Consider the following 19,880-nt stretch of genomic DNA (forward strand, 5'->3'; position numbering starts at 1 on the left):
CATTCTCTTGGTAACCATTTTGGACAAACTGCCTACTTCCTCAAAAAGAGTTCAAGTACGATAGTAGTTCAATATGGCCTAAGCCTTTTCCCAATATATAACGTTATCAGACATTCTTTGGGTTAAATAGATTAAGATTGGATCTCCTGGTCACAGTCTTAAAGAAGAACCCTAAAAATATGTCAGTTCAACATATTTTTGTGATATCACGGTTCTGACATACCCAGTATTTTGCCTTTGTCGGCAACATAAGCAGCCTTTAACCCCCTTGATACTCAATAACAAGTATAAACATTTGTCGGCAATAACACATTTTTATTTTATATGTTTTGCAGTATCAAATTTAGTCCATAAAGCTTTAATCAACAATGTATACTGTAGTTATGATTACTAGCCTGTAGAGTAACAATTTATCTGCCAGAAGTTACTAGTCATGGATATATAATAATTGTAAATTTGCTGAAAATGTAAGTTCACCCCAGCTTTTAAAACAGTACATGAAGTTTCAATGTGTCTTAATTTCTACAGTCAGGGAGGGGAGAGGAGTAAATGGACTATCAATTTCAGGAATGCTTATGTAGTGCGAAGAATGAAATGTTAAAGATTGCAGTAGTTTTAAATACCTTTATTTTATGCATGATTTAACATTTTACATTCTGTTGCCAATTTTTACTAAGCTGTACTACTGCTAGTAATGCCTTCAGGGTCCTTGCAAATATCCATAAGCAAAGCATTTGACTATTTTTATTTATCTAATTTGGTCTCATCTACAGTATGTGAAAATAATAGCATTTTTTATTTTACAACAACAACCATGTCGAATGCTTTAATTTCCAAAATATATATATATATTTTTTTTATAAAGATTGAATGAATAAGTGAAAAAATGTGAAAATTTGCATTTAAATTTTCAAGTTTCACTGCAATGCAATTTATACACAAAATTGCTGTGTTATGATATGTTTATAAGCAAGCTATGCGTTCCATGCATCAAAATCAATCTTTTGCGAATATTTTTTTCAATCAAAAAGTGCTTGGCATTTAGAGGGACACTATAGTCACCAAAACAACTTTAGCTTATTGAAGCAGTTTTGGCGTATAGATCATTTCCCTGCAGAGTCACTGCTCAATTCTCTGCCATTTAGGAGTTAAATCACTTTTTTATGCACCATAGTCACACCTCCCTGCATGTGACTTGCACAGCCTTCCTAAACACTTCCTGTAAAGAGTCAGCTAATGTTTATACTTCCTTCATTGCAAATTCTATTTCATTTAAAATGTAATATCCCCTGCACTGTTGATGGCTTGCTAGACCCCACAGAAGCATTATGTATATGATTAATGTTCACTTTAGAGAGCAGGCAATAATAACTTTTAAAGTCAGTTATATCTAATTGAAAGTGAAACCATTTTTTTTTCATGCATGGTGTGTGAGTCACAGCCAGGGTAGTTATGACTAGAGATGCATGGACAGAAACAAAAGGGATTCAACTCCTAAATTGCTGAGATTTGAGCATTGAGACTGCAGGATCATTTTATTTACACTAAAACAGTTTCCTTAAGCTAAAGGTGTTTTGGGGACTATAGTGTCCCTTTAACCCCTTAAAGACACATGACATGTGTGACATGTCATGGTTCCCTTTTATTCCAGAATTTTGGTCCTTAAGGGGTTAAAGGGTTAAAGCTGGCTGAGAATCATGGTAAATGTAATTCAGAAATATCTGCTAAGCTTAGCCATCATTGAAGTATGATGATAAGGAATGGTGAAAGTTACATGATCAATCACTCATCACTTTATGGGGAGACAGTTAGGTAGCAGCACGTCAAAGTAACTATGGGAGCACAAGAATGTTAGTGTCTGGAAGTTGCAGCTGAAATGTATAGTGCCATTTGTATTGAAGAGGGAATAAAGACAACATCAAATAATTTCACAATCACCTGCCCTCTGCATAGAAGCAGTTCTTGTATTCGTGGGAACTATCAGGGATCACGAAAATAAAAGCTCTGTTTGTTTCATGTTATTGAGTCATGGAGCAGCAAAACATTCATTGTCACCACAAACAAGGGCGCTTTCATTTTATTCTGATCTGATTTTGTTTTACATTACAGCTGTGCACAAATCCCCATCGCCAAATGGAAAACGCGTCTGCAAGCTCCTAAATCTACAAGATTATTTGTCTCCAAACATCAGATTAAAGCAAGAAGTTGGATCTACAGCTGACACAGAGATCCAAATCAAGAAGTAAGGTCCATGGCATTTAACAAAATGAGTCTAGGCCTTAGTACAAATTAGTAAAACCATCCTGCTGTTTAATATGTTGTTGCTTGTGAAGCATCCCAACGTGACCATAAAATAGGGAATAGCCTGTCTGTCCCCTCTGGGTAAAAATAATGACAACATTTATATGCACAATGCACAGTCATAGTTTATATCTGCCGATACAGGATGTATGAAGATTGCAGTATTGACTGTTACTACAGAACAAAAAGAGCACGTACTAGTCACAACCGAAAAAAAATAATAAAAAAAAGAATTCTTTTGGGTTTGTGGTGGAATGTTTTTTTTTTTGTTTTTTTTAAATAATAAACACTATATTTCATTTTCTTTATTTTCTTTATTAAGCAACTAAACATTTGCTACTGTGACTATGCATAAAAATGTTCTTGATAAATATTATTTGCACAAAACAGCATGTTTAAAGAGTACGTTACAGTATATGTTTAATGTGTGGCCAGTAAACATGCTACAATAGTTCTAATTTATTAACATGTTTCTGCAATTATGAAAATTATGAACAATTCTCCATTTGATGAGTAAATCATCACCAGTGGTAAATGCAAAACCAGTAGTAATTATTTGATTGGTTTTGTTAAGCTCAATGTGATACTTTATGCTCACACTATGCCTCTTCGTACGGTGCAGAGAACAGACTAGCCATGGTGGAAAAAAAGAGTCAGAGTAAGTGATCTAAAAGTGGTGCACACTGTCAACTCTGAACAGAGTTCATGAGCGGTATAATCATTACACTATAATAAGATCACTTTGAATTTAGTGTAGCAATGACACTGGCACTTCTGAAGAAAATCCTGACATTAACAGTGTCTCCCCCCCCCAGACGGGACAAGTCTAATAAGCATTGCAGTTCCGATTTTACACGGTCCTTTTTTTCTATTTCACATAGGAAAGCACTGGGATGCTATTGCGCGGCAAAATGCCACGCTGCGCCAATCAGCAGCTCCTCATAGAGATCATTGAATCAATGTATCTCTATGAGGAACGTCTAGCTCTTTATGCTGAACATAGGTGCTGCACATTGGACTAGGAAGCACCTCTAGTGGCCGTGACTAAGCTGTTCGTTAAAAAACAAACAAACAAAAAAAAACAGTCTCCCAACTTTTTTTAGCTGGTTCCTAGATTCAAAGCAAATTTGTTAAACCCTGGTGTAATTGATTGTATGGAGTGTCCTACCTCCAAATGGTGCAAATTACATCTTACAGGTGCACACTGTGAGTTGCGGAATGTAGCTGCATCACTTGAGGGGTGAGAGAGCTGCTTGTGAAGTCATTGCACCACTTTTAGACGCACTGTCAGGCTTACAAGTGCACTTTAACAGAATACGGTTGTCGCACACTATGAATGGAATTCTATCTGATCTCACAAAACAGAATTTATTTATTTTTCTCCACTATATCGCTCCGCCGCCTTCAGTTTGTGTTTTTTTTTGTTTTTTTTTTATATAATTTTTATTGTCGTTATAATTAGTTTATTTCTTTACATACAAAAACAAGAACATTCATTGTGCTTGATTACATAAAACTTAGTCTTCGAGGTTTAGTCACAAAAAGTACAATAAATACATATACATACATTACATCACCTTGCATGCCGAAAAGAGAGCAGGGGAGATCTGCTGGTTCATCACATAGTCTCAGAGTCACACCGGGGTCCTTTGCCGGTTATCAACCCCTATGTTCAGCAAGTGTGACCTGGGTATCACTCAGGGACAACCTAATTACCGCTATCATTTTGTAGTTTTTCTCTCCAAAAAGTGCTATAATCTTTGGCTTTCAAGTCTTTGCCATGAAACTTATCTAGTTGGGATTCCATCCCCAGTTGGAACTTTACTTGAGATAGAAGTTTATCTACAGAAAAGGGAAGTGAGTTTTTCCAATTCCTAGCTATTATAATTTTTACAGCTATCATAAAATGAATGTAGACAGTAGAATCTTTCTGAGATAGAGAATCAATATTTAAATGTAGAATAGCATTTTCTGGACATTTGGGTATAGGCTTAAAAATCAATTTTTCAATAATAACAAAAGTTTCCTGCCAAAAGTTTCTTACATTCTCACAGTCCCACCAAATATGTATGTAAGAGCCCACTTGTCGGTTACATCTCCAACATAAGGGTGAAGTCGAGCTATACATATTAGCTAATCTGGTGGGGACAAAATACCATCTGTTTATTACTTTATATAATGTTTCCAGTAAATTTAAGCAATGAATATTTTTGGCTGTTTTAGATATAATCGTACACCAATCTTCCCTTTTAATTCTTATTTTTAGTTCTTTCTCCCATTTTTGCACTGAGGTAATAACAGGAGGTGCATCAAGTTTTAGAATAGCTTTCATTGCTAAAGCAGAGACTCTATTAACTCTTTTGTTGTTTAAAAATAGACATATCATCTTAGCCCCAGCTTGTAAATTATGGTCAATTCTTTGATTTAAAAAATGTTTTAATCTCAAGTATGTAAATAGTTCTTTATTAGGCAGCTTAAATTCCTGCTTCAATTGTGGGAAAGGTTTAATTTTATCATTTACAAACAACTGATCTGTCTGGACAATACCACTCATAACCCAGCACTTTAAATTCAGATCTGTTACATAATATGGAATTAATTCAATTTTAAGAGTTATGGGAATTTTGATTTCCAAATTGCATTTCCTTTTTATAATATGCCAAATTTCTAATATTGAGTCTATACATGTATTTAATGTTCTTATAGATCGAACTTTGGGATCAACAGAGCTATACCATAACAAAGAACTTAGATCATGGACCTGGCAGATCTCTCTTTCTAGATTATACCAACCCTCATTCTTAACACTTTCCAGCTGGGTTCGGTATACATGAAAAAACCCGTTTGCCAGATATATATCATTAATGGTTGGGAAGCCCAGGCCTCCTTCTTTGATTTTTTGTGCCAGAAGTAACTTATTTAGTCTGGGTCTCTTATTTTTCCATATAAAATTGGTGACCGAATTCTGAACCAGTTCAAGCCATGGTCTAGGTATCTTTATGGGAAGCATTCGAAACATATACCGTATATACTCGAGTATAAGCCGACCCGAATATAAGCCGAGGCCCCTAATTTTATCCCAAAAAACTGGGAAAACTTATTGACTCGAGTATAAGACTAGGGTGGGAAATGCAGCAGCTACTGGTAAATTTCTAAATAAAATTAGATCCTAAAAAAAATATATTAATTGAATATTTATTTACAGTGTGTGTATAATGAATGCAGTGTGTGCGTATGTGTGTGTGTATGAGTGCAGCGTGTGTGTATGAGTGCAGTGTGTGTGCGTGAATGCAGTGTGTGTGTGCATGAATGCAGTGTGTGAATGCAGTGTGTGCAGGGCCGGTGCAAGGATATTTGCCGCCGTAGGCAAAAAACATTTTGCCGCCCCTCCCCCCCCATATGTCCTGACTTCCCCTCCTCCTCCCTCAGTGGTCCTTACCTCCCCACCCCCGTGTTCCTTCACCCCCCCCCCCCAGTGGTCCTGACTCACCCCTCCCCTAGTGGTCCTTACCCTCCCCTCCCCTAGTGGTCCTTATCCCACCCCCTCCCTCTCATAGTGGTCCTTATCCCCCCCCATCCCTCCCATAGTGGTCCATATCCCCCCCCATCCCTCCCATAGTGGTCCATATACCCCCCCATCCCTCCCATAGTGGTCTTTATACCCCCCTCCCTCCCATAGTGGTCCTTATCCCCCCCCTCTCCCTCCCATAGTGGTCCTTATACCCCCCCTCCCTCCCATAGTGGTCCTTATCCCCCCCTCCCTCCCATAGTGGTCCTTATACCCCCCTCCCTCCCATAGTGGTCCTTATCCCCCCCTCCCTCCAATAGTGGTCCTTATACCCCCCCACCCTCCCATAGTGGTCCTTATCCCACCCCCTCCCTCCCATAGTGGTCCTTACCCCCCCCCTCCCTCCCATAGTGGTCCTTACCCCCCCCCTCCCTCCCATAGTGGTCCTTATCCCCCCCCTCCCATAGTGGTCCTTATCCCCCCCCCTCCCATAGTGGTCCTTATACCCCCCTCCCTCCCATAGTGCTCCTTATACCCCCCTCCCTCCCATAGTGGTCCTTATCCCCCCCCTCCCTCCCATAGTGGTCCTTATCCCCCCCCTCCCTCCCATAGTGGTCCTTATCCCCCCCCCTCCCTCCCATAGTGGTCCTTATACCCCCCTCCCTCCCATAGTTGTCCTTATACCTCTTTTTTTTGTTATTATAAATTTTTTATTATTATTTCTTATTTTTTTATTATATTTTTTTTTTCGTCCCCCCTCCCTGCTTGATACATAGCAGGGAGGGGGGCTCCTTCCCTGGTGGTCCAGTGGCAGTTCAGTGGGGGGAGAGGGGGGCTGGCAGAGCTGTACTTACCTCTCCTGCAGCTCCTGTCAGCTCTCTCCTCCTCCGCGCGGTCTGTGCAGCTCCCTCTGTCAGCTCCCAGTGTAAGTCTCGCAAGAGCCGCGGCTCTCGCGAGATTTACACTGGGAGCTGACCGAGGTGCTGAACGGACCGGCGGAGGAGGAGAGAGCTGACAGGAGCTGCAGGAGAGGTAAGTACAGCTCTGCCAGCCCCCCTCTCCCCCCAGTCTGTATTATGGCAATGCAAATTGCCATAATACAGACTCTGACTCGAGTATAAGCCGAGTTGGGGTTTTTCAGCCCAAAAAATGGGCTGAAAAACTCGGCTTATACTCGAGTATATACGGTATGCCCATTTAGGGAAAAGATATGCCTTTATTAAGTTCATTCTACCCCACCAAGAAATTTCTATTTTTTTCCATCTATTTAGGGCTTTAGTCATATCTCTAAAATTACTCAAGAAATTAATCTGCATTCAATCTATAAGATCTCTTGTCAAAAGTATCCCTAAATATGGGATATTATTTTTAGCCCATTTGAAGTTGTATAAATCTTGTAGGTGGTTCCTGGTGGCTATATTTAAATTAATATCTAATATAATAGTTTTGTCTTCGTTTAGTTTATAGTTTGAAATTTCGCTATACTCCTTTACTATCTCCATAAAGGTCCTGATAGAATTAATAGGATCGGTCAAGGTCAAAATTAGGTCATCCGCATAGAGTTTCAGTTTCCATTCTCTTTGTTTTATAGTTATCCCACTTATATGTTTATTAGATCTTATTTTATTGGCCAAAATTTCCATAGTGATTATATAAAGAATGGGGGATAGTGGGCAGCCTTGTCTCGTTCCATTATACAGTTTGTGTTTTTTAACTGGCAATATGTGAAGTTGAAAGAAAGATTGGATAAGACTGACAATCAATTAATGAATTAATGAGCCTGTATGTGGAAGGAAGCACAAATGACAAATAATGATTCCTTGCTACAGAGGTTCAATTGATTCATGATTTAACTCTACAGAACTGCAAAGCTTCACTCACATGCCATTTCATAGTCTTTCTACATATGCATCATGGTGCGAGAAGCAGAGCGTTAAGCCACAAACTTTTTTTAAAATAGGTTTAGTTTGGTACTGATCAAATCATCTTGTCTCCTATCTTCCTTTCTTTTGCTATTGGTGGTACAGGCACCATATGCCCAAGGTCCTTTATAGAGTTCTGCCCCAAGAAGCTCCCTTGCCTTTAAAGGGGCACTTCAGACCTCTGAAAGCACTTTAGCTTGCTGAAATGCTTTAAGTGTGACAAGTGAGTCCTCTTTTTTTTATTTTACAAGTAGTGCAGATTTCAATAGAAATTGATACTTTTATAAAATGATATGTTACACCGCCTTGGCATTCAAGCAGACAACAGGCTGTTACTTCCTGGTTTGATTAGCTCAATGGCTCAGAGCATGTGCCTTGCAAGGATTTCTCATTGAACTGAACTGGGCAGTCTGTGATTGGGCAGTCACAAACAGTCTGGGAGGGGCTAGAACAGGAGGCAGCAAACGAGATCTTCAGGTTTACAAGCGGTTTACGCTTCAACCTATTGTTCCCGTAAGTTTATTTGTAATTGTCCTATTTATAGTTAAATCCCCTCTCACAATATTGTAAAGCGCTACGGAATCTGTTGGCGCTATATAAATGGCAATAATAATAATAATAATAATAATGGTCCAGACTGTCATCTACTGAAGGCCCCAAGGTCAAACAACCAATATTATTCCTTATTTTATCTTGTTGTGAGTGACAACAACAAGAGTGGTGACCCAGCAGGAGAAGAGAGATCTGGTATCATTCAGGTTTATATAAAGAAGTTATGGTTTTGTATCCCTGGCTAAATAGACTGTCCATGTATTTCTGATATTCAGCAAACCATATACAATGTTCCAGCGACAACAAAAGTTTTACATTTGTACTGCTATAAAATACGTACAAAAGGTTGCTATACCTTGTTCACGTTGTTGGTCTTTTTGCTCCATGGACACAAGTGCAGAGAAATGAGCTTGATCATAGGCCAGGACAAGAGGAGAGCAATGACATCTGTTAGGTGGGACTTCCAGAGGTAAGTAGATTCCGCCAAACGGGATAGGTGCAAAGGCTGCAAATAAGTTCCAAACAATTCATTAAAACACACTTTTTTTAATTTTAAAACACATTAACTAAATGTAAAGATACTGTTCTGAAGAAGAGCCAGAGTATCAAACCACAGGTGGGATAAACAAAAGCCAGGGTTGGGTGTTACAATAGTAACATCCATGAAGCTGCAATGACGGCTGCACTGGTGCCAAGTTCATCTCAATGAAGTGGTCTGAGTGCCAGGTCCCCTTCGTTTTAACCCTGCAGCTGTAAACATAGCATTTTCAGAGAAACTGCTATGTTTACATTACAGGCTTAATCCAGCCTCTAGTGTGTCTCCCTGACAGCCACTAGAGGCCGCTTCCGCGATTTACAGTGAGTAAATGGCACTGAAATGACGCTGGACGTCCTCACGGCAAATAAGATCCCCATAGGAAAGCCTTTAGTAATGCTTTCCTCTCGGCAGGTTTGAATGCGCGCGCACCTCTGGCCACGCATGCGGCTCCACTCAGGAGCGGACATCGGCAGGGGGAGGAGATGTCACCAGCGCCGAGGGAGCCCGGCGCTGGATAAAGGTAAGTGGCTGAAAGGGTTTTAACTCCTTCAGCCCAGCGGGAGGGGGACCCATTAACCCTATAGTGCCAGGAAAACGGGTTTGTTGACCTGGCACTATAGGATCCCTTTAAGTTTTGTTTACAAATTTGCAAAATTAATATAGATAAATTATATATTCCTTTCCTATGGTGATGTTTCAGTTGAAGTGAATCAGGGAATCTGACTGGGTGGGCCACAGTTTAAATGTTGTTCAACAAGATTTTTTTTATTTACCGGTATTTACTCATTATATTTTTTAAGTTGAACCAGTTTCCTGCAGAATGCTTATGTTACCATACTTTAAGTATCAAAAATGTCAAAATTGTAAGTGAATATGGTAAGTATGTATACATGCAATACATGTTAAGATGCAAAAACAAAGTGATTCTGCAACGCCCATTTTGATTGGATTAACTGAAGTTAGGAACAATATACATTTGTGAGATTCAAAGTCTTAACTTTTCTGAACAACATGCAATTCGAATTTGTTACGCTACCCTGGTAAAAGCACTTTTTTGTAGATTATACACAGATTTAATCCAGAAGAGGACACTTATTCAAAAAGTGGTAAATATTAAGGATTAAAAGCTACAGAATGGATCTATATGGAGACATGCTTTCTTGACCATAGCTGGGGTATTTATGTGTTATCAGATCTTGAAATAATGAGTAAATACAATTAAGACAAAAGTTAATGATCTGTAGAGAATTGTACATTTTTGAAATTTACCATCTGCATTTAGTCAGTCATTCTTAGTAAGACTATGGAATTATCCTATGCCATTTAATCTACCAGATATTTTTAGTATTACAGATAACATATTGCATATAACACTGCAACAGCAGAATATTTAGATATGATAAAAAGGGTTATTTGATGAGTAATTACCTTCTCCCCCTGAGTCTCGAAGCATTGTATCAGCTACAACGACAATCGGTCTTCTTAAGATATGAGCCAAGACAAATACATGGAATTCCTCCAAGCTCTCATACACTGGGTCTTCTGCATTTTCAACTCTAGAAAGATACAAAAAAATAAAAACAGACATTTAGTGCAATCGGCTCATCTGAAAAAAAATTACATTTGAAAACACTGTTTATACTCGACCATTATTTTATTTTTTTAAACCGTCTGCAATGCTGGACATTCTTCAGTCTGCCACTATTTTCTTCCATGTGCTTTGCAGTTGTAGAATGTCCAATTACAATAATAAATATTTTTTTTATTTCTTTTTTTTTTAGAAACTAAAAAAAACTAAAAAATGTTTGGTTTGCAGATTCAATTCCAGCCAAGGCCATGTTAACTCTTTATCCTTCCAAGGTTGATAAGCATTAACTTGTGTAATAACAAACGCCCAAAGAAATACTTGAAAACGAATTAAAATTACATATATATGTCCATGTTAAATATTCAGACATTGCAGTTTTGCAGCATAGTACCCACCAATTTCAATGGACAAGCCACTTTTGTTGAAAAGGGTGTTGCTTGAGGCAATTCCAGGATGTGGTGCCATCACAGAACCAATTTATTTTAGTAGAAAGGAGTAAAACAGGCATAGCAATAAAAACTTGGGCCCCAAAGACGTATTTGTCACTCCTAAATATGAATGCACGATGCAGTATGTAACGCTATCACCAGTGGCGTACACACAATCCATGGGGTCCCTGTGTGAAACTGATCCGTGGGCCCCCCTCCTCCCTATTTCCCCCATTCCCCTGCCTTGACAGACACACACACACACACACAGACACATACATACAAACAGACAGGCACACACAGACACACACATACAGACTGACACACACACAGACACATACATACAAACAGACAGGCATACAGACAGACACACACATACAAAGACATACATACAAACAGACAGGCGCACACACACACACACATACAAAGACATACATACAAACAGGCAAACATACATACAGGCAGACACAGACATACACAGACATACACATACACACAAACACACACAAAATGTTTAAGTCACTCTCCTGCTTCCTACCTTTTAGGTGCAGGAGGGTGACTTTCCCTGGGGTCCAGTGGTGGCTCAGGTGGATGGGAGTCAGAGTTCCCACCCTGACTCCCTCTGCTTCCTCCCACCCTGGCTCGGTGTATGCTGGGACGAGTGACATGCGGTCACTTCCTCCCTGCTCTGTGTGATCTCATCAGAAGGGGCCAAGTCTTGTGCTGGTTTTCTTTTCTCAAAGGATTATGCTTGGTTTGCTGTAGTATTGTATTTTAAGGTAATGGCCTTTCAGGCTATAATGCATAAGCAATGTTTATCTATACTTTGTATTAACTGATTATTGCCTTATGTAGCATAATGTACATCACAAAATTATTCATGAGATTATCGGGATAAAAAAAACAAACAAAACAAAACAAAAAATGATTTGTATTTACCGGTAGTTTAACGCCCTAAGGACACATGACAGGTGTGACATGTCATGATTCCCTTTTATTCCAGAAGTTTGGTCCTTAAGGGGTTAAAATAACAAACATTGACTATTTCGTTCTGGCAAAAATCTTTCATAGGGGTCCTGACAATATAAGTTTTATTTTATATCCTGAAATGAAGTCCTTGGAGTTCTATCATTTTTGCCTAAATACATCATTTGTGGACTAGCACGAGGCACCAAGAATTTGTATAGGATAAAAAATGGATGCGATAAGATACTGTTTGCAATGCATTTTGTAGGCGAATTACATTACATTTTGTATTGTAAGTGACCACCTGATGTTGGAGCCGGCAAGTCTACACTGAAAATTGCATGTTATCTACTACATCAAAAAAAGCTGTGTTAATGTAATCGGAAATTGCTCTGAAGGGACAGTGGATCCAAATATCTACCTGGCCAATCAAGATAACCTTTTCTTGTCAGGGTGAACTTGCATGAGAAGAGGGAGGGGGGCTGTGATCTATATATGTTGGCTGTTTTGACAAACTGAGTTGCTAAGATGAAGCTGGTTTGTATCTTCTTAAGGTATATTACTACTCATTGTCCTTTATAGAGTAGTCACTAATGAGAGCATTGCCAAAGGACTATTTAGATAGAATGTCCTATAGTAAACAGATACCAGTGCAGTATATCCCGCATTGCCAGTGGATACTCTACCAAAGCAGAGTCCTAGCATTTATTAAAGCAGGTTAGGCAAATGAAACCCACGAACGATAGCATGCCTGAACTGGTACACCTTCAGTGCCAGAGATGCCAAGGCTGTATTGTCACACTATAAGAATTATAAAATATAATATATATATATATATATATATATATATATTTTTTTTTTTTTTAAACAGAACAGTAACACAAAATAAAAAATAAAGAATACACACATGTTGCCTTCGTTTTATGCAACATATTCGTAATATTTCCTGGTTAGCCACTTCTTTTGAGCAAGTGCAGATTGATTGAATAAAATAAACATCCAATCAAGCAACATATACTGCAAGACAGAAAACAGGAGCCAACTAGAGGATTTGATGGTTATTATGCTCGCCTGATTGCTGATCATACAGGGAATGCAGCCAGCTCTTCACGCTGATGGCTTCTGTTCGGCTATAATTATTTTTAAAAGTGTTGTAATAAATTCTGATGTAAGATTCTCCCATAAAACATCCGATCACATTTACTAGTGAGTCATGATAGTTTGTGGAACTCAAAATGTTAAACATAATGTGATAGAAAGATGGGGAGCAGACAGAGATATTTACTAAAATATTGTGTAAATTAAAAAAATAAAATAAAATACATTTTAGACCAAAATAGCTGAGCTGGAAAACTAGTGGAATTGAGAAAACACAGATAAAGCTTCTTATCTGTAAGTCAAGCTTCTTTGACAAAACTTGGTGACAACCATGTTTTGTCAAGAATGTAGAATACAATTTCCAAACTATTAGAATGTTAATAAAGAGAGGGGCCATACGCCTAAAAGTAGAGAATGATCACAGGGGAATCTCCAGAGTCCATGATAAATCCTTGGATGAGTATCACTTGAAGGCATACAATGTCCACATTTGCCCATAAACAGTTGGGCCAATGCATCCAGACAATGGCTCAGAGTTCTCCCTAATCTGTATTAGTAAGAAACCACTTACTAAAGTCAACTGTTTCTGGACAGGATGTCTATAAAGAAGAACAGCCAAAGTAGGAGTGCTCCCAACATGGTCTTGACAGGTGAGACACCTTTGTTCACAATACCATTTTTGCTACCACAGTACTGGAAAAGATAAACTAGACATCCAAAGCATGATAGACTGTGCAACAGTTCCATCTCTATAAATCTTGATACAGATTACTTTTTTTGGTGGCTGCGATAACTAGTTAGAGCCTTAGTAGTAGCCATAGCAACACAAATACTCTGTAGGCTGCTATCACCCAGGAGGTTAAAACTGTAACATTGGTAACAACAGTCAATTCTTCAGGCTACAACAAATATGCATTGCAGCCACAAATGCTGTGCTGCTCCATCACATTTAAACCTTATGATGTACACTCACAATCTTGACATCCTAGATGGAAATAAATAAATTAACATTTTGTGAGGGAGAGGTTGTTCTACTAGTCAGGATTAATGAAATATAAAAAAGCAGGTCAACCTGGAACCTTCCTCCAAATCTGCCCTCAATGATAGCAAGCATATGTCTCACAAAGAACGAGAGCCAGTACGTTACCTCTTTCCCTGCACCTTTATTTGCCCTGGGACCCAGTGGATTTTGATTGTGTGTTCTCTCATGAGTTATATTGAATGTGCAAAATATGTTACAGAAAAGGACACCCAAATCGCAAACTAGGGAGAGAAAATTAAACAAGAACAAAACAGCAGGGCAATGCTTAAATGGTTACTTGACATCTCTATTGCTCCAATCTAAGATAGAGTTCTAACCTCAACATCTGAGGAAAGGGATTTAGGGGTGATTATTTCTGAGGACTTAAAGGTAGGCAGACAATGTAATAGAGCAGCAGGGAATTCTAGCAGAATGCTTGGTTGTATAGGGAGAGGCATTAGTGCTCATGCCATTGTACAGAACACTGGCGAGACCTCACTTGGAGTATTGTACGCAGTACTGGAGACCGTTTCTCTAGAAGGATATTGATACTTTAGAGAGAGTACAGAGAAGGGCTACTAAACTGGTTCATGGATTGCAGGATAAAACTTACAAGAATAGGTTAAAGGATCTTAACATGTATAGCTCGGAGGAAAGACGAGACGGTGGGGGGATATGATAGAAACATTTAAAATATATAAAGGGAATCAACACAGTAAAGGAGGAGATTATATTTAAAAGAAGAAAAAAAACACTACAAGAGGACAGTCTTAAATTAGAGGGGCAAAGGTTTAAAAATAATATCAGGAAGTATTACTTTACTGAGAGGGTAGTGGATGCATGGAATAGCCTTCCAGTTGAAGTGGTAGAGGTTAACACAGTAAAGGAGTTTAAGCATGTGTGGGGTAGGCATAAGGCTATCCTAACTATAAGATAAGGCCAGGGACTAATTAAAGTTTTTAGAAAATTGGGCAGACTAGATGGGCCGAATGGTTCTTATCTGCCGTCACATTCTATGTTTCTATAAGTAGGGCAAAAGGGGAATATCCTTTGCAGTTTTGGTTGATTCTATCCTATATACAGGTGTCTGAGCATATCTCAATGTGTGTGCTGCCAAGGAGGGAAAGAAACTGCGTGCTAGTACCAGAGGCAGCTTTATTTTGTTAGTGGGAAAATCTAGTATTTTACTATGTATTCCATAAAGCACAGCTAGACCAACACTTACATTCTGGGATAAAAAAAAAAAAAAAACACCACCAAAAAAAAAAAATCACACATTTAGGATTTACACGGAAGTGGATTCCAAAAATGTGAAGACAAGTTTAAATTCTTCAGATTCAAGTGGCACAATCATAGAACTTGGTTTCTTTAAATCAGTTTTAAACAAGACGTAATGACAGAGATCTAGGGCCAACACTGCTGAGGACTTGCCAAAAAAGTAATTTGCACTCCAGTTGTTAAAGGAACAATCCAGACCCATAAAGCACTTAAGTTGCTGAAAAGCTTTTCTATGTGAAGAGTGTGCACTCTTTTTTCCCCCCCCCATTTTCCAAAAGGTGCAAATTTCAATAGAAATAGACACTTTTATAAATGTACCTGATTACATCCCTTTGGCTTTCCAACCAGCAACAGGTGCTGTTACATCCATGGTTAGCTCAATGGAACTACACTCAAAAAGCAGCAATTGTTCAGAGCAACTGCCTTGCAAAGACTTCTCATTGAGCTGCATTAGGAAGTCTGTGATTGGACATTCAAAAAAAGTCTGGTCAGGTTTAGAAAGGGAGGGCTTGCAAAGGCAGGAGACAAGAGAAATGCAGGTTTTGCAAACTGTTTTTTTTTTTTTTTTTAATTCTTTATTTTCTTAGTGCATGGCTTAATAACATACATGCTTGTCTTGCCACAACAGCTGTGACAAGCAATCTCAAGTATGGATCTGAATACAGTGTCAAAGCATGTGAAAACATTATACAGGTTTATAAGATTGGTACACAAGTTAAACTAAGCACTTTTTTCTATATAGTAGACAAGTTAGGTGACACGCCCAGGGTTGTGCTGTTGTAGACAGGTGTGGTGGGTTGTGTGTTGGTTCCCTGGGATACTCCAGGTTTGGGTGTCTGTGAATGCTCGTGGTTGCCAAGTGTGGTTTTACTTGGGGTCCTAAGAGCATACATGCTTGTTACAGGTTTGGGTCAGGCTTGTGGTGTCAGATGTCAGTGAGTACCTGTCTATGGGCCCCCGTTTTAGGATTTAGTTTGTGCTTGATCAGGTGTGTGTGGGGTTCCGCGTTGCAGGGTACTGCCTGTGGCATCTTGACTATTTCCCCTTACCTTGGGGGTGGCGGGGAGACGGAGGGGTGTATCTAAGGTGGGTGCCATCAATTTGTCTGTTGTGTAGGTCTGTTTGGTGTGGTTGGGTGCATGGGTACCTCCTGTAAGTAGTGGTAGGGTTTAGGAACAAATTTTTACTGGTGTTAACAGATAAACAAAAAGTAATAATACATGCATATACATCTCATGGGGAGGGAGGGGTGCATGGGATGGGTTATGCAATGGTGTAGGCACTTGAGGGGATCTCAACAGAGTATCGGTAAAGTCTTGGTCCGCATCGGAAATTGTTCCCGAGGTATATGCGTTGTTTTTAGGCTCAGCCTTTGCACATAGTTAGGTGTTTGTAGATTGTCGGTTTCTCGTTATCTGGGTCGGCGTTAGGTCGTCTTCTGGTTCCCGATTTTCTGTTTGACTTGCAGGTGTGGGGTTAAGATGCGAAGGTTGCAGTCCCATTGCAGATAGGAAGGCTGGTGCTCCGGCCAGGGTTGTGAGGTTATGGGTAGTCCCATTGTGGTGTACTAGCAGTGAGCCAGTGCGTCCCCATCTGTAGGGTATGTCAGCAGCGCGTAGTGAGGCTGTGACTGGCCCAAATGTTTTACGCCTTAGTAGTGTGGCTCTGGTGAGGTCCTGAAAGAAAGTCAATTGGGAGCTCTCGAAGGCCAGAGGCGTTTTACCCTTCAGGGCTGTCATTATCTGTATCTTGTCCTGTATCGACGTGCAGCGCAGGATTACATCTCTGGGTGTGCTGGGGGGGATTCGTACCGTGCTTGTGACCCGGTAGATCCCGTCTAGGACTAGTTTCTTGGCGATAGCTTGCGGGAGGATCGTGGCGAGGAGTCGCCTCGCGTAGTGTGCTAGTTCCTCGGTTGGGACTGTGGTGGGTACTCCCCTGATTTTAATGTGGGTTTGGCGTTGTCTATCCTCAAGGGACATGAGTTGGGCAGCTAGGACATGTTGTTCCATTTGTATTTGTTGGACTGTGTCTTTAAGGCTGGAAACCTCATCCTGAACGACTTTGATGTCTGCCTCTGCCGTTCCAACACGTTCTGTTACTTGTGATATGTCTGCCTTAACCCTTGCGACATCGGCCGCTAGTAAGTTTTGTATATTTGCCCATAGTGCTTTTAAGTCCCCTTTGGTGGTGGGGGCTGAATCATCTAGGGGTTCTGATGGTGGTGTGTGGTCAGCCAAGGGGGTCGCCGCTGTGATCGGCTCATCTCCGTGCGGGTCGGAGGTCAGGCTGCTGGCGTGGAGTGGAGTGGCCTGGGCCGGTTCAGGGTGTGTGGGCCGGAGGAGCATCTCTCCGATATCCCTACCTTGTGTGCAGTGGCTGGTTGCGGGTTTTTGTGAGCGGCGGCCCATTTCTGTTTTGCTTGCGGCCGCGTTGAGAGGAGGGAGTTCCGGGTAGATCCCGCCGAGGAAGGCCTCTAGGCCCAGGATTGGAGTGGCGCGGTAGGCCGCAGCTTTGAGTTTGCGTCTGGGTTGTTTGGGTGCCTGAAAGAAAGGCATGAAACGGTGCAGGGTGTTTGCTGGTAGGTGCTGGGTGTTTTTGGTGGGTAGATGGGGCTTGATGGGGTCGATTTTTGGCAGATTGTGATAGATTTTGGAGGAGCAAGCTTTGATGGCGTCTATTCAGGATGGCTGCCAGGCTCCGCCCCCCTGCAAACTGTTTTTAAAGGGGAACTTTAGTGCCAGGAAAAAAATAAAAAATAAATCCTGGCACTTTAGCTTACCCCTCCATCATGCACCCCAGAAAACCCCTTCTGTCACTAAACCGGTCCAGCGCAAATGTCCCTCTGCACTGGCTCGGGACTGCCTTCTCTCCTCCCCTGCCTACATCAACTGGTGGGGGAGACCTAACGTGCATGCGCTCACATGGCTGCGCTTGCATTAGGATTTCCCTGTAGGAAAGCATGATTCAATGCTTTCCTATGGGGTTTGGGCAACCCTGGATGTCTCCATGCATAGTGTGAGGACGTCACGCGACCAAAAAGTCGCCTAACAGCCCAGAAGTTCCTCTAGTGAGCGTGGAGTTAACACTAGCAGATAATTAATGCAGTTTCTTAAAACTGCAGTGTTCCTTTAAGGCAACTCAAAAATTAGTCATTCTATTTAATTATAATATATAAATATATATATATATATATAAATTAAAGAGACATAATAGTCACGCAAACCACTTTATCTCAATGACCTGACCGTTTAACATTGCAATGGTAACAATTGCAGTATTTACATTGCAGGGTTACGTCCACCTCTAGTGGCTGCCAGTACGACAGCCTCTAGAGGTTCTTCTGCTGCACCGACACTGATGCAGAAGCTCCCATAGGAAAGCGGTGATTTAATGTTTTCCTATGGGGACAATGGAATGCCAACGCAGCACTCGCATGGCATTAGGTCCTCAATGCATACAGGTAAGTAGTGGGGATGTAGCCTTGGCGTTGGATAAAAGTATGTAAAATAAACTTTTTTTACTGCAAACGGAGAGACTTATTTCTAGGGACAGGGGCACTATAGCGTTAAGAATGCAGGTTTGTATTTTTTAACACTGTAGTGTTACTTTAACGCCAATGTTCTTTTTTTTTTATAAATTCTTTATTTTTCGTTTTCAGTAATGTGTGGGTAGGGGGTACAGAAGAAAAAGAAGGGAAAGGGGTGGGTAGGGGTAACATAATGCAATCACAGTTTGTAATCCCTGCGTCTCAGGTCGGGCTCGTTTACTCGGAGCCGAGGTCGGGTTTGGACGTGGGTTGGCTGCTACCTGCGCTGACCCTTGCCCTACTGCTTCTTTGTGTGCCTGGTTCTAAGGTCAATTTGTGGTCAGGTCTTGTTCGTTCCGGTAGGGCCCGTCCTCAAGGCTTTGGTTATGTGAGGTACCCCTGGTTTTTGGGAGTGCCTGTTAGCATATTGTCGGGTGACTCCTTTGGTTAGGTAGCCTTGTCTAGTGTTCTTTGTTTGGTGCTAGGGACTACGGTATTCCATTGTTAGTTTTGTTGCATCAGTGGTTTAACGGTCTCGCGTGTTTTCTGTTTGGAGCTGGGTGGGTTCGTCTAGGGGTAGTGGGTCGAGGGTTGTGGGGTAAGGTGGATGGTGTTTGGTGTGTTGTGTGGGTCTGGGGATTGTGCCCCCTGTGGGCCTGGTTCCTGTCCTGTCCCCACTCTTATGCTGATCTGTTGGTGATCTTGGTGTCTTCCTTCTGGTTGGGGTTGACCGTTTTGGCCCAGGGTGGGAGGTTCGTGTTGTCGCGTGGTGTATTGTGTAGGTTTTGTCTCGTGGTTGTGCTGGTGCGGGTGTGGTGGTGTTTCCTCCTCTCAGTGCCCTCGCTCGTTCCTCTCTCTCTCTATTAGTGGCCTGAGAGTGGGGTGCGTGGTTGGTGGGTCCCGCCCAGTGTCTGCGCGTCCACACCGACCGTGCCCCTGGTCCGCTGAGGGCCGTCAGGGCTCTCTGGTCTGGCTATTGTCAGTCTCTGTCGGTGGGAGTTGGAATTGGTGGGCTTAAGGGGGGGCAGCAGGGTTATGTCGTGGGGTTCGTATGAGCAGTGGCCGTTGGGGTCGGGCCTGTCTGTCTATTGCGTGGCGGTCGTGTGCCGGGGCGCCTCTTGGTCCTGTTTCGATGGCGTTCGGCTGTGGAT

At 41.1% G+C, this 19,880-nt stretch overlaps 1 protein-coding gene across 1 annotated transcript in view; it reads right to left on the reverse strand.

Moving 5' to 3' along the window:
- The window catches only part of OTUD7A (OTU deubiquitinase 7A), a 242,690-nt gene that overhangs the window by 48,135 nt on the left and 174,675 nt on the right, over window positions 1–19,880 (reverse strand). The window contains exons 10-11 of the mRNA XM_063449143.1: window positions 10,250–10,377; window positions 8,639–8,788 (exon numbers count right to left, since the gene is read on the reverse strand). Of these exons, the coding sequence (XP_063305213.1) occupies window positions 8,639–8,788; window positions 10,250–10,377 (278 nt within the window). The remainder of the gene's footprint in view (window positions 1–8,638; window positions 8,789–10,249; window positions 10,378–19,880) is intronic.

This window comes from Pelobates fuscus, chromosome 3 (genome assembly GCF_036172605.1).
Source record: "Pelobates fuscus isolate aPelFus1 chromosome 3, aPelFus1.pri, whole genome shotgun sequence".
Lineage (NCBI taxonomy): Eukaryota > Metazoa > Chordata > Amphibia > Anura > Pelobatidae > Pelobates > Pelobates fuscus.